General features: G+C 40.1%; 1 protein-coding gene across 1 annotated transcript; it reads left to right on the forward strand.

Moving 5' to 3' along the window:
* The first annotated feature begins 2838 nt into the window (after window positions 1-2838).
* pskh1 (protein serine kinase H1) lies at window positions 2839-13458 on the forward strand. The gene is made up of 4 exons (XM_029523654.1): window positions 2839-3269; window positions 4011-4809; window positions 5279-6202; window positions 10159-13458. The coding sequence occupies exons 2-4, from the start codon at window positions 4741-4743 to the stop codon at window positions 10474-10476; spliced, it is 1311 nt and encodes a 436-aa protein (XP_029379514.1). The 5' UTR covers window positions 2839-3269; window positions 4011-4740; the 3' UTR covers window positions 10477-13458.
* The last annotated feature ends 814 nt before the right edge of the window (window positions 13459-14272 follow it).

Raw genomic sequence — 14272 nt, forward strand, 5'->3', positions numbered from 1 at the left:
ATACACACACACACATACTTTACAAATCAGAAGAAACCATCATGGGGATATTAATGGAGCCAGAGACACAGACAGAGTCAATTGAGCTTTTAATAGAACATCTCCTCTTCCTCTCCATGGATAAATAATACAGCAGTCAGCAAATCTAGATCTAATAGATGATATTGACCTTTGGGGGGAGGAGAGCGAGGCGAAGAGTGAGAGCCGGGACAGCACAAGCTGAAGTGGAGGAAGTGAGATAGAAAGTGGAAAAAACAGAGCAGCGATGCTGCGGGATACGCACAAGTGTCAATAGGAGCGAAGCACTCAGACAAAGCATCTTAATCAGAATGCAATGAAGTAGTGATCAATCACAAGGATGATGATGTAGCCGCCAGTTGCAGCTCCGGCGAGGCCCTGACCTGAGCTGCACTGCAGATAGAGCCAGGAGGCTATTTGGGCAGCACTGGACCTATGAGACTGTCCGTCTCTGCTTTCATTCTCTGTCCCTCCTCCTGGCTGCATTGTGTTGTCCTTGCCTCTTGTATCTTTCTCTATCCCCCTCTTTCCATTTTGATTACTCTCTTCTGTTTCATCTCTCACCCCTCCTCCCCTTCTTTCCCCTCCCACCCCTCCTTTCTCCCTATATTTCTGTCTGGTACCCACCATCTGTCATCCGTTGTCTTCCTCTGTCACCCAAACCCCTCTCTCCTGCTCATTTTCACTCCCTCAATCCAATTCAAAGAGCTTTATTGGCATCATAAGATGAATTTTACTGTCTCTCTGTCTCTCTTTCTAGAACATTTGTCTTCCTCTTACTAATTCTCCACTTTTGATGCGACTCCACAAAACTCTGCTGCGTCCTGCACGTGCTGTACAAGTCAGGGTCAGTCAATTGTGAGTCCAGTGCACTCTATCACATCAACGCTGAAGCCAAGGCCATGTATTCTTTATTACATTGTTCATGAGCAAGCAGGATGAAACTAAGTGCTACTCATCCCAGGGCATATTACAAGAGTGGTGGTATGGGTGTTGGGACGTAAAGAAACAACCAGCTTAATGAGACATATAAAAAGTAACCTTAATGTCTGAGGTGGCTTTGAAAGCCATTATATTATGTGTATAGTGACACCGTGTGGAAGAGCCCTGCAACGGATGTAACATCAGTATGCTGACAATGTGCTGCTCACGCTGCAGGAACATCTGAAAAGCATTTTTGTTGCTCCGTCTTCCTCCGCATATTTATGAACAGTAAATAATATAGATTTTGAACATTTGTAATGTATTTAAATAAAAGCATATGTGTATAATTCCATACAATTTGAAATATGTCTAAACATGTGGTTGTGTCCTATATATGTATATGTATTTATTTATAAATGATGGTTTTAGGTCAGAAAGATGGTTTAGAGTCTTGTTGGGGAATTTAAGTTGGTTTTTACAGTATGAGGAATTATAAAACGTGATCCAATTGCATGTCTGCATTGAATTAAATGGCTTAGTTTATTTCAAAATGCCCTGGGGTCCCAAAGCGTGTCCCAGTGGGACCCCACCACATAAAAGAATAACAAAGGAATAAAAATATGAACTACACACTATAATTTTCATGTTGTTATTTCCATATCATTCCTCTTTTGCTCTGTAGAGTGTAGAACTAGGCTGTATAACATTACAAATTCCTTCAGATGTTATTGCTTCAGGCATCATTATATCAAATAAGGGTCACATAAGAGTCATCCTATATGTAACTACTTTAACCTGGACTATTGAGCGAGCAGGAAAAGTGCCTCCAAGACTTTCTAGTACTTTTCCTAAAGAGAAGTCAGCATTTTGTCAGAGGGACTTCTCTCTGTATCCAGGAAGTGACGGGGAGGACTTAATGAGGTCAAAACACACCAAGGGAGGTCGGCCAGCCTCTACCAAAGAAGTTTGGAGGAAGAGGAGCTTCATCATGCTACCAAAAACAGAGAGAGAGGCATGCAGCAGGTTTCACCGGGAAGCCTTCAAAGTAAGAGTGCACAACCTGAGTTGTGAGAAGTCAATTATGTATGCATCACTACATGTTGACTCCACAAAAACATGTGGAACGCAGCATCTAGAAAATGGGTGTTAAAATGCATCCTGCTAAAATGTGAGGATTAGCGAGAGCAAAAAATTTGCTGTTGCGAGAAAAATTCCTCCCACTTTCTTTGATTTATATATATTTTTTAACCATAAGTGACAATGAGTAGATATGGTGAGACGATGCAGGTTGTGTGTGAAGGATGATGGATAACTTGTCATCAACTCTCACCCTCTGCAGGACTCACTCACTGGTCTGCAGAGCTGTTTCAGTGGATGGCTGCTCCATCCCAGATCGTTCCTTCCTGCAGCTCTGAGACTGTACAACCAGCACTGTTCCCTGTTTACATCTGCAAAAAACCCACCTTCAGCTGTAAATAACCCATATTTACAGCCCAACCCTGTTATCCATTTCCTTCTACCTTTCCCCTTTTGTACCCAATTTAATATTGCTGTTTAACTCTATGCAGCTGAAACTGCAGTTTCTCCATTTTTTCTCATAAAGCATTTGAATTTGATATGAAAGGTGAAGTTTTTATTATTTTTTTTTATGTCCAAAACTAAAAAATTTATCTGCTCATCGTGACACAATTTCACACATGCATCTCCAAGGATAAAAGCAAAAGGAAATTAAATAAAGAAATAAATAGATTGCATTAAAAAACGAATGAATGAACAACCAAACAAATAAAATAAATAAAGACACATGAATAAAATAAAAGAAACTGTTGTATTTTGAAAATTCAGACAGGAAACCTTGCGTCACGTTACGTCGCTTGACGTCTCCCTGACGACGGGACGGTGGTGAGGGTCGAAAAACACCGACGGGGCCACCTAGCATGGTTTATTTATTTATTTTTATTTTTATTTTTATTTTTTCTAAGGGGGTGGGGGAGGATCATACAAGTTCCTCCAAACTTTGAAACATCTCCCTAAAAAGAAAAAGGAAGAAGAAGAAGAAGAAGAAGGAGAGAGAGAGAGAGAAAAAAAAGAAAAACTACGGGAAACTCCGGAGTCGTCTCTAAAAAAGGAAAAAGATGTCCCGGAGGGAAGCCGAGGACTCGGCTCGTTGGTTTTCGGGAGTAAAGTTTGGAGAGGACGGGGTGAAAATGGAGAGCTCAGCTGAGTGAGAGTGGGGTGAGGAGGCTGGCTTTGGCCGAGCTGCGAGTCCTGCCCAGCCGCTAGCAGGCTAGTTAGCACGCGTCGCTGTCTTCGGGAGAAGTTATGAGGTGAGACTCGTTACTTCACTTTTGTCTCTGCTGTAAGGTTTAGTTGTTAAAAGTTTGTTGTTGTTGTTGTCAGTCTTTATGTTTTACTGTGTTGTCGTGTGTAACGGTCCAAGTTGTTACAACAAATGTTAAAACAACAAAAACAAACAAACAAACAAACAACAACAAAAATACTGACATGAGAAAAGCCTGGTCGTTTTTAATGCAGCTGTGCATTAACTTTCTCATATTCATTTACTTTCATGGGGTCTCTCTTCATTTATAGTTAGTTCCACTGTATGTTTAGACTCCATTTGTTGGGATTATGTCTGTTTTTAAGTAAGCATTAATGTAAGATGATAGATTTACTTTACATTTGACTTCTAAAGGTATATCAAGCAGATTTTTGTAGCATGGGCACTCGCATTGTAAGTGGCCATCTGTAACGCTGCAGTTGTGTCTTACAAAGCCAAAGCATCCCCCTTGTTTTCTTGGCTATTTCGAAACATGTTTAGATAGCTGTTATTGTGTTTAAGTTGGAGGTTTCACAACATGACCTCCTCATACAACTCTTTTATGCAAACAAAATAAAAGGTTTTTAACTTCAGTAAAATTGTTTAGGTCATAGCTTCTGTTGAATGTGAGAGGGCTGTTCCTGTCATGGCAGCGTTCGGCTTAAACACAGACATAGTACCCATGTATTTAGTGAGCCTAACCATGATCACTAAAGTTTCGTATTTCACTCTGCGTTCTGCATTTCAGCCGTCCCTCTGTTGCAGTCCAGCGCGTGATTCTCCAGGGGAGCTACTTTATCTCTGCCATGGCAGCTGCCAACACTGCTTCTCCCAATGGATTCAAGCACAGTTGATGATTTAATTTTCTCTGGATGCTCTGCACGAACCCTGAAGATGACGTTGCATTTCTTATAAATGTACCCCCGACTTAAACCTGGTTGAAAGAGCCTTGGTGCAACACTCCCTCCCATCCCTTGGTCAATTTTTGCAGTGAGCATCGATTATAACTCAGCTCATGTAATTTTAGCCACATTTTCACGTGAGATGGGTGCCTGTTAGCTTCATTAAGGGGCCTGAGGTACCCCCTGGCTGCTGACAGTGTTACCTGACTGTGTGTGTACACGACTCGACAGCACAAGTTTATAAAGAAGTACTATAACAAAGAGACAGCCAATGAAAAATCACTGGGTGGTGAAGTCAAGAGACACAGCATGCTTGCCAAAATGCATTCATGAACTCTTTGATTGTTAAGCTGGACTTAAGTGGATGTATTGGCTGTATTCATGACCTGTGACTGCTGATGCCAGCTCATTGGAACTTGAATGGGTGTAATCAGCTTTATTCATGAGCCCTCTGTCTCAGTGTGGATATAGCCTGGATGTTGGATGCCCTGAGTGTGTTGAATCAGCTGTTGCTGTGATGAGGCAGGGCTCCTGGTGGCCTGTGTGGCTGGCTGGGCAGTGGCCCAAGGTGATGTGATGGGGTGCAGGAACAGTAAGGTCCTCCCTGAGCCTCCAGGGGATGTTCATTTGGACCTGGTCAAAAAGGTCAGTATATAATATTGCCACAGGCAGTGATTAGTTTTTTTTTTTGTTAATTATGTTGTCTCTGAAATCTTTTAAAAGGACCTGTCATTTTCCTCAGGCCCAATTTAACCTCTTAAAATGTCTTTGAGTTTTTTGTTGGTTTTTTTTTTTTTTCAAATCAACACATTGCAATTTCTAACTTAAAACAGACAAAATGGCAAATCGCCTTTTTGAGAAGATGGAGACAGAAAGACAAAAATAATTGACAGTTAAAAAAATTATGATTAAATGAGCTAATCCTGTTGTGTGCACATCTAACTTTGAGGCTGATGCCCATGCTCTGCTGTCATGCTTTTCACACTGTACATTCTGTGCAGACTATCTTAGCATCTTTATAGATGTTTTTACATCTGTTAGTTGTTTAATCTTGTTATTGTTCTACTTTTATTTGCACTCTCCTTCTGTTATTAACTGTGTTAATCTCTTTCAGGTTGATCCCCTGCAGCCCCCTCAGACTGATATCTTTAAGCACTTCATACGAGGGGATGGTACTGGAAGTAAGATGGGTGGGGCTGGTGGAGGGGGTGGTGACAAGGTGGACTCCACCTCACCATATCCAGCACAGGCACAAGCTGCCACACCCACCGCATCCACCCAGACACCCAAGGACCCATCTGAAGTGTCGGACCCTCAGCGGAAGAAGGTGGCTAAATATCGAGCCAAGTTTGATCCCCGGGTCACGGCCAAATATGACATAAAAGCTCTAATAGGGCGAGGAAGTTTTAGCCGCGTTGTTCGTGTAGAGCACAAGAGCACACGGCAGCCGTACGCCATCAAGATGATAGAGACCCGTTACCGGGAGGGGAGGGAGGTGTGCGAGTCAGAGCTGTGCGTTCTTCGGCGTGTCCGTCATACCAACATAATCCAGCTGATGGAGGTCTTTGAGACTGCAGAACGTGTCTACATGGTGATGGAGCTTGCCACTGGAGGAGAGCTCTTTGACCGGATCATCGCCCGTGGTTCCTTCACAGAGCGGGATGCTACCCGAGTGCTGCAAATGGTGCTGGATGGTGTGAAGTATCTCCACACGTTAGGGATAACTCACAGAGATCTGAAGCCAGAGAACCTGCTCTATTACCACCCCGGGGCCGATTCCAAGATCATCATCACTGACTTTGGTTTGGCTAGCAGCAGGAAGAAGGGTGACGAGTGTCTGATGAAGACCACTTGTGGCACTCCTGAGTACATAGCTCCTGAGATCCTAGTGAGGAAGCCCTATACAAATGCAGTAGACATGTGGGCACTGGGGGTGATATCATATATCCTGCTCAGCGGAACCATGCCCTTCGAGGACGACAACCGCATGAGGCTCTATCGACAGATCCTCAAGGGGAAGTACAGCTTCTCTGGGGAGGTGAGACGTTAGAGCTGTGTCACACTTCTCTCTGTCTTCCTCTCTCACATACACACAAGACCACTCCAGCAGACTTCACCCATATTTGGGCTACATTCCTCACACCACATGAGGCTTTGTCAACAGATTTCCGAGAAGTTCAGCTTTTCTTGTGTGGTGACATAGTTTTAACGCAGACCTTTTCACACGCCTAACCTTTTGCAGTGAACACCTCGCAGTTCATGGCCATTTCTCTGTTGTATACCTTCTACCTCACCATACTCACTTTCATTTATTTGTCTTCTCCAAGTCAATATGCCCTCCCTTTCTGTTTGCACAATAATTTTTGCTCTATCTGTGCATGTAGTTGGAAGAATGCTGAGTTGTCTCTTCCTTTGTTTCATAGCGTGGGATGCTTATGTTGCCAGTGAGCTTTACTGAAGAGGCCCTTGGTTAATGTTTGCCCCACATACAGCAACTCCAGCGCAAAATATAGCTGAGTGGTTTCATATCAAGAAGCAGTTGAATCATCTCAGTTTTTGTGCTCCACGCCAGTGACAACGTCTGTGCTATTTTTGTAAACGTAGTTTTGTGAAATATCTGAGGAATTTGTAATTTTTTAAAAAATCAAATTGGGCAGAAATTTCTACTTGGACGCAAAAGTGAGCCAATTTGATTTTTAATGCTCAAAATTCCAGCAACATCGTAAAACACATTTTTTTGCTATAATTCACAAGTTGATATGCTGCCTATAACAATATTTAATGCCTTTATTTAGTTCATTCAAAGCCTGTATAAAACAGGACAGACACTGATGTGAATATGTAGTTTCAGGAATGAGTCCAGATTTTAACTTTTCAACTGTCTGACAGGTAAAATAAGGTCATGTCTTTGACAGTTGTAATCACTTCCATGAAACCTGTATTTTAGCTGAAGTCTGCAAATAGTAAGTAAGAGCTGCTGGATGAAAATAAGTTTTGTCGAGGGAGTTGTTTTCGAGATTGGTAAAATGAGCTCATTGGAGTGTACTATGAGGCATTTCTAGGATTAATTCACTGGGAATTGCCTTGAGCTTACGGCTTTAATTGTCCCAAAAACTGCCAAGTTTCATTATAGCAAAAACTTAGTATAAGGGTGTATTTGCAAAAATCATTCCCATAAAGGTTATCTATCATAATTTTTGACCAAAAAGCATGAGAGAGACAGTGAAAAATGATGATTTGGCCTAACAGCATTTTAAAATGAGATTGCTGCTGACATAAACACTGAAAATCCATCTTCAAGCAACAATCCAAGCTACTGCAGCATGTTATTGTCCTTCAGCAAATCTGAGCTTTATAATGTTATAAGTATAAAGCAAATTATACAACCTTTAAATATGCCCAGTCAAGGTTAGGTGCTGTTTGGTTCCCCATGGAGGCTGGTGGTTGGGGGCAGTGAGGGGGCTTTTGTTAACATCCATAGAATTTTAAGACTTATTGATTGGATTTCACCGTACTTATCAGAGTTAATGTTTCTAACTAGCAAAATCCCTTGCCAGCTGATATTTCCGATCAAACTCAAAACACCACCACATAATGTCCTTTTTCCTCTTTTTTTCAAACAAATAGGTATGCAGAACAATTGTTGAGTAATACACTACCATGCCAATTAAAAAAAACAAAAAAACAAATACCCTTTTTAAGGCTGAAGACGTTCCACAAAAACACTTTCTAAAGCCTCTCTTTGAGGGGAAAACCCAGCTGTGTAGAATTTCTTGTATACAAACAATGCCATGTTTTTTTGATTTTAAGAAATGGTTGCAGTTCTCTATTGTTTACGTGTACTGCTAGCTTGCAGTCTTCTTCCTTACATTTGTGATGTATTTTTGGCACATTACTGTCAACAAAATGGGGTGAAATTTCAGGTATGCATATTATGGTATTGCATGCTAGTCTCCTTCTGTACATGATATAGCTATGTGAACCTTTGCAGGTTCTCAGTTGTGAGGATTTGCTGCCTTTCCCTGTTTTTTGCATCTTTGGTAATGGAATATCTTTGGATTTGGAGTCAAAACAATCAGTTTGAAAGTATCATCTACACACAAAATTACTGTGTAAATGTTAAGTAATTGTAGAATTATAGGGTTTACTCAACAAAGCAGTACAACCCTTTCCTGGTGCAAGGGGCACTTTTTGGAGAAAATGCTTTGTTTGAGGTATCCAGTGGCCTAGTGGTTAAGTTAACCGTTTGGCAGTATGTTGTACGTCACGCCCCTTCCTCCCATCCCTGTGTTTCCTGTCTTCAGCTCTGCTGATCCAAATAATGCCATAAACATTTGTTCATTTATTTGTCTTTTACTGCGTATCCATTTCTGGGTCGCGGGGGTTGCTGGAGACAATCCCAGCCCACATTCGGTGAGGGCAGGGTCACCCCGGACAGGTCGCTAGTCCATTGCAGGGCCAACACACAGAGACAGACAGATGAACAACCACTCACACTCATGCCATAAACACAATATGTTAAATATGTCCTGTTGTGATATTGTGGACTCATAAGTGATGTTTCGAACTATTCATGCCATTAAAAAAAATTATTTTGTCTTTATGGTCAGATGCAGTATGTTAACCCTCATTTCTCAATTGACTGTAGACATCCGTTTTTTTTACAGTTAGTTTGAAAAAAATGCTGTCATGTGGGTATATAAGAGTAGGAGGTGAGGTGGAGCAGACTGTCTCGTTGCATTTCCCGTGGGGACATGTGCCTTACAGTAATAAATAATGTTCACATTTACAGCTACAGTCCAAGAATGAATCACAGCCTGGACATTGTTGTAAGTGTGGGAGAAATGTGTGTCTGAGGGTCATATATGTGTCATGTATCTTAAGCCAACACTGGTGATTTACCTGCTGTGGGAAGGGAGGGGAGGGTGTTAGTTGTCTACTGGGAAACTGAAAACGCAGCTAGTTGCCAAGCAGGACATTGTGTGTGTGTATGTGTGTTTCTGTCTAAGTAGGGGGTAGGGTTTGACTCACTACCAGTTACTTGTACCAAAGTCAATGTCTTGGACAGAGGCAGCAGCAGCTGTCAAAAATATTTGCTCGAAAAGATTTTATTTTACATTGGATCTTGTAGGAACATGCAGGCTGTTCATGCAAAATGTTTGCACAGATTAAAGCAAAGCCACATCAAATTCAAACCATTACTTACTCTGACAGTAGTAGGAGTCCAGAAGACTGTTAATACTAAAAAAAAAAAAAAAAAAAAAAAAATGCGCACCTCACACCATAACTGTTGAAAGCGCAATGTGCTGTGAGCTTTATATTGCTCTGCTGCCCTCTTGTGTCTATCAGCCAAACACAAGTCAAAAATGTTTTTCACCTTCATGTGGATGTTTGGCAAAAGTCTAACACAAACAAAAGTTTAACACACATACTTTGTAATTTTGTGTCATCACATCTGGAAGCCAATTATGGGCCAATATGCAAACCAGCTCAGTGACGTGCAAATGTGAAACCTCCAATATCTGAAACATATTGAGGATTATTACTTTTCAGTCAAGGACAGCCATCTAATGCTCAGCAGCTTAACCTTTGGAAATGAACAATCATATATTGTAGATTCAAATTAGAAGAAAGGAGTTCACATGATGTGATTTATTTATTTATTTTTTAATGGTTCAAATTTTTTTGTCTATTTTGATCTAATTTATTCTCAGAAATAGTTGGTTTCTCATAATTAGTTACTTTATTATTATTATTACTTTTTGTTCCTGTTTTTTTTGTATTCCTCTGTTGCCTTCATGGATTTTCTTATGCATTGTCGATTTTGAAGTCATAGCAGGAAGAGGCACAACCTCAAACATTAACAATCCATCTTTTCCAAAAATGATTGCAATGTGATACCACTGAATTAGTTCATGTAGAGCTCTGACTTTAGGATTCCAGTCTATTCAACTTCTTATTCACTGTCTTTTCTCACCTCTGTCCCATCTATAGCCATGGCCCAGTGTGTCCAACCTGGCCAAAGACTTTGTGGAACGAATTCTGACAGTGGACCCCAGTGAGCGGCTCACAGCCGGCCAGGCCCTCAAGCACCCCTGGATCGTCAGCATGGCCGCATCTTCCTCCATGAAGAACCTACAGCGCTGTATATCCCAGAACCTTCTGAAGCGGGCATCTTCACGCTGCCACAGCACCAAGTCAGCCCAGTCCACGCGCTCCAGCCGCTCCACCAAATCCAACAAAGCTCGGCGGGTGCGAGAAAAGGAGCTCCGCGAGTTGAACCGTCGCTATCAGCAGCAGTATAATGGTTGAAATGCAGCGTGTGATGGCTGATGACTATAGCAGGAAAAAAGCACTACAATGACTGAATTTTTACAATTCGTTTGCTTCACTGACTCAAAAAAGCGGCCAATAACTTCATTAAATTGGTGGCTACTAGAAAAAAGCAAAATTAAGGATAGAAAAGAACTGCTTCTATTTCAGACTTTGAAACAAGTCAGAAACTATTCCTGATCCATAAAGACAATGAAGTCAATGTACTCCTGTGGCTTTGTGTCTCCTGACGAGAACGCAAAATGACACATGTAAAAGTAACGGTTACATCATCTCTCCATCCATTCCTTCACCTTTTCTCTGGCAGGATGGTGCCTTCCACTACTTTCATTTTGTCTTTCAATTCCTGTGTCTCTACATATTTATTTATTATTGTTGACATGATTATTAGTCATCATTCAAACGGTCACTGGATAATGACCTTCCATGAGGATCTGTTGAACAGAGTTGTGGGTACTGAAGTTTCTAAGAAGAATGGGATGCTTTTAGAAGTGGGGAAACCAAATTCCCCTCACTCATTCCTGGTTGAAAATTGCTGTGAATTTATTGTTGTACTAACTTTGCAGACCTTGTCTTAAGGTAGGGGGTGATGGAATTACACTGCAATGAAACCACACCTTTAAAGGCCAAAATGAAGGCTTATCTTTTATTAGGCACCTGTAAGCTTATCTAATCTTGCAATTACGGTTCTGTTATTACCGTTGCTCTAAAGCTGTCAAAAGATTGTGAAGCTGTTTTGTGTTTAATCTTTGAAGTATTAGATGACAGGCCACTCAGCTCCACTACAAATTACTCTTGAAGTAGTGGCTCTGAGCCTGTCCTGTTAAGTAACAGCATTGAAACCAATCATGAGACTTGATCTTGGTAGGTTGCCATTTGCAGCGTTCAGTAGTCTGGTAGTTTATCTGTTGGCTACGATGAGTTTAATACGACATGCAATTATGGCAAAAACTTAGTTATAGAGATCGACTGCTATTGGTTGTACCAGCTCTTTGTAACTTCATATTTAGCTTAGATAACATACTCACATACTCACATTACTAAATTTAATTGTGCAACATAAACTGATCCTTATGCAGATATTTGTTGTTAAACTAGGTGAATAAAAGACATTAGCATACTCAGATCTTTTCGACTCATTCAAAGCGACACGAAAACTACTACAATTTACCAACATAAAACACTGATACAACTGAATGATTGGCTGAGAGTTGTGAGGCTTCTTCTTTGTTAAATCTGGTCATACTTGGTAGTCAGCCATTTTGAACCGAGCAGCTTTCCAAGCAATTGTCACGTGTTTCTACACTTGCCTTTTTCACACTAGTTATAGTTGGTAAACATTTAAAAAGATTTTATTTATGGATTTATGAAAAGCTGGTACAACCCAATATGAAAAACTATTTACTATTTGTCTCTGTCTCGACCATTAACATGCTGCCAAAGCAATTCTAAGATTTTATTTTTATTTTTTATTTCTTAAGTTGTTGAGGCTGTAGATACCCCTGAACAAATAAAATGAAGAGAAAACCCCAGAGATCATTTACATGTAGAAGTCACAGTGGTCCAACCTCCCAAGGAGCTGAGGGGTTTTTACTTTCAGTACTTAACACGGACCGTGGGTGAGTCATAGACTCCATAACTTTAGGATTTCATAAGGTTGTATCTGAATCATCCTAAATTCCTTTAGCACACTCAAGACCAAAATGAAGGAAACCACAGAATATAATGAGTAGTATGTAGTAGTGAATCAAATAGCTGTAGATACACTGATCCATAAAACATGACTTTCAAAACCTAGCACATGCGACTACATGATCTCATGCTTTTTTTTTTGTTTGTTTGTTTGTTTGGAAAAATTAGTTTTGGTCTCTGCGTGCACTTAATTCAGAATCAATTTCAATCGTTTGTTCCTTTTTGAGTCTGAATCATAATAATTTCAACCTATCCCAACAATTGTGTGGTTTGTAATAATCCTCAAATGATATGGCATTGTGACTGCTACAAGACTCAGTGCTGTTGCCATCATAGCAGAAATCTGAGATGGGGCTCAGGTGGCATTTGAAATTTTTATAGTATTGTGACATAGATTCAATTGTTAAACGTTGCATCTCTGTAAAGTGAATTGTCTGAAGTAAAAAAAACAAAAACAGGATGAGTGAAATGAATAGGATGTGAGTCATGTAGTGGTGATTCAGCATCTGATGGTCCTCATTCTCAAATTCTTTTCTTTTCTTTAGCCCATAATTAATTCAAAGATTCAGTAGAATGTGTGGGTCTCGATCTCATTTATTCTTTTGTCTGGCAAAGCACTTCATGTACAAAGTGTAATTGATATTTGTTTATTGGACCTGTTCACTGTGCTTTTATGTATTCGTCCCGTCGGAAGTCTCCTAGAGTAAATCAGATGGTACAGTGTGGTCATTTCCTCTTGATATGAGCATTTTATTTGCTGTGGTCTGCCCCAAAATCATAAAGTGTGGTGTTGTGAACTCTTTAACACATACTGGAAACCTAATCGAGCCATGTCAGCTGACCTCAGTTTTTCCTTTCTCTTTTTTGTCTGTTGGCTGTTGCCTGTTTCAGGATGCTCTGTCATCATTTTAATGCTACTCTTTCATCCCTCCTTAATGTTTGTGTACCTTTTGAACCTTTATTGTCTTTGTTCCACTGCTGTCATCTGATATCTCACCTCTTGTTGGAAGTAAATTGCTTCTATCTTAAAGATTGTAAGTGAGGATTAAATTATACCTGGTACCTGTACACTCATATCTTTACCTGAAATTTGTCTTGTCTATATGAAATGCAAAATGAAAAGACACATTTAAAAGACAGACTTTGGGTGAAGTATTGCTGATAAATGTCACACTTCCTACCACATAATGTGTAATGAGGTACCATGAGTTGTGGTCGTTAGTTTTTCTAGAACATAGCATCCTTGTGAAATAAACATTTTTAACCTGTTTTGAAATGTCAGGTGTAAAAGTCACATTCACGAAGAAATCATTTGGACCCAAAGGAATTGCAGTGGATGAATCAGTCTGCAGAATTGCTGAGTTTCTGTTATGTACAATGTTCAGTGAATAACCAAATCAGTTCATGAGCAGTTTTACAGAATGTCAGCACATTTTTGTTACATGTTTTTTTATATATATGTGTGATTTTATATAATTGCTGTCCTAAATGAAGTAGCCAACTCAACACTGTTACCTGAGAACAGTTGTTCGTCTTTTTTTTACTGTGTCAAAATGAATAACACTTTGATTCTTCTACCATTAACTTTTTTAATTTTTTTAAGTGGTGAGTTGTATGTGCCAATAAAACGCCCAAACCTGACTTTCTAGACTACATTTGAAGTTTCACTCTACTCTGTGTGAAGAAGACTCATTTGCAATTGAGCCAACAGAGCCAAAAATTACTTTGTTAGATGCGGAGAAGAGGACTAGAATATTTTAAGGTTTGTAGGTTTGTTGTCTTTATTCCTTGTTCCTCTTCAGTAAACATTTGCAGTGGATTAGTGCCAAGATGAATTTGGAATTACATGCAGATCATCAGCAGTAATTATTTAATTATTAAAAAATTGCTAGTTTGCTCTGATGGGGATGCCATAATAATTCAATTTGAAGCTCTTTAAGGAATGTAAATTGTACACATTAAAATTGGGCCAGAGCTCTTCATACATAAGAAAAACGACTTCTTGGGAGAGCTGGTGGAGATCAAGAGAGCGGAAAGGAAAGTGAATACTGGAATTATAGTTTTCAATTGGCAAAGTTAAGCA

This window comes from Echeneis naucrates, chromosome 16 (genome assembly GCF_900963305.1).
Source record: "Echeneis naucrates chromosome 16, fEcheNa1.1, whole genome shotgun sequence".
Taxonomy (NCBI): Eukaryota; Metazoa; Chordata; class Actinopteri; order Carangiformes; family Echeneidae; genus Echeneis; species Echeneis naucrates.

Coding starts and splice junctions, on each gene's coding strand:
- pskh1 (XM_029523654.1), top strand. CDS start 4,741: ATGGGGTGCAGGAACAGTAAGGTCCTCCCTGAGCCTCCAGGGGATGTT. Junction 4,810..5,278: donor ATTTGGACCTGGTCAAAAAG/GTCAGTATATAA, acceptor AATCTCTTTCAG/GTTGATCCCCTGCAGCCCCC. Junction 6,203..10,158: donor AGTACAGCTTCTCTGGGGAG/GTGAGACGTTAG, acceptor TCCCATCTATAG/CCATGGCCCAGTGTGTCCAA.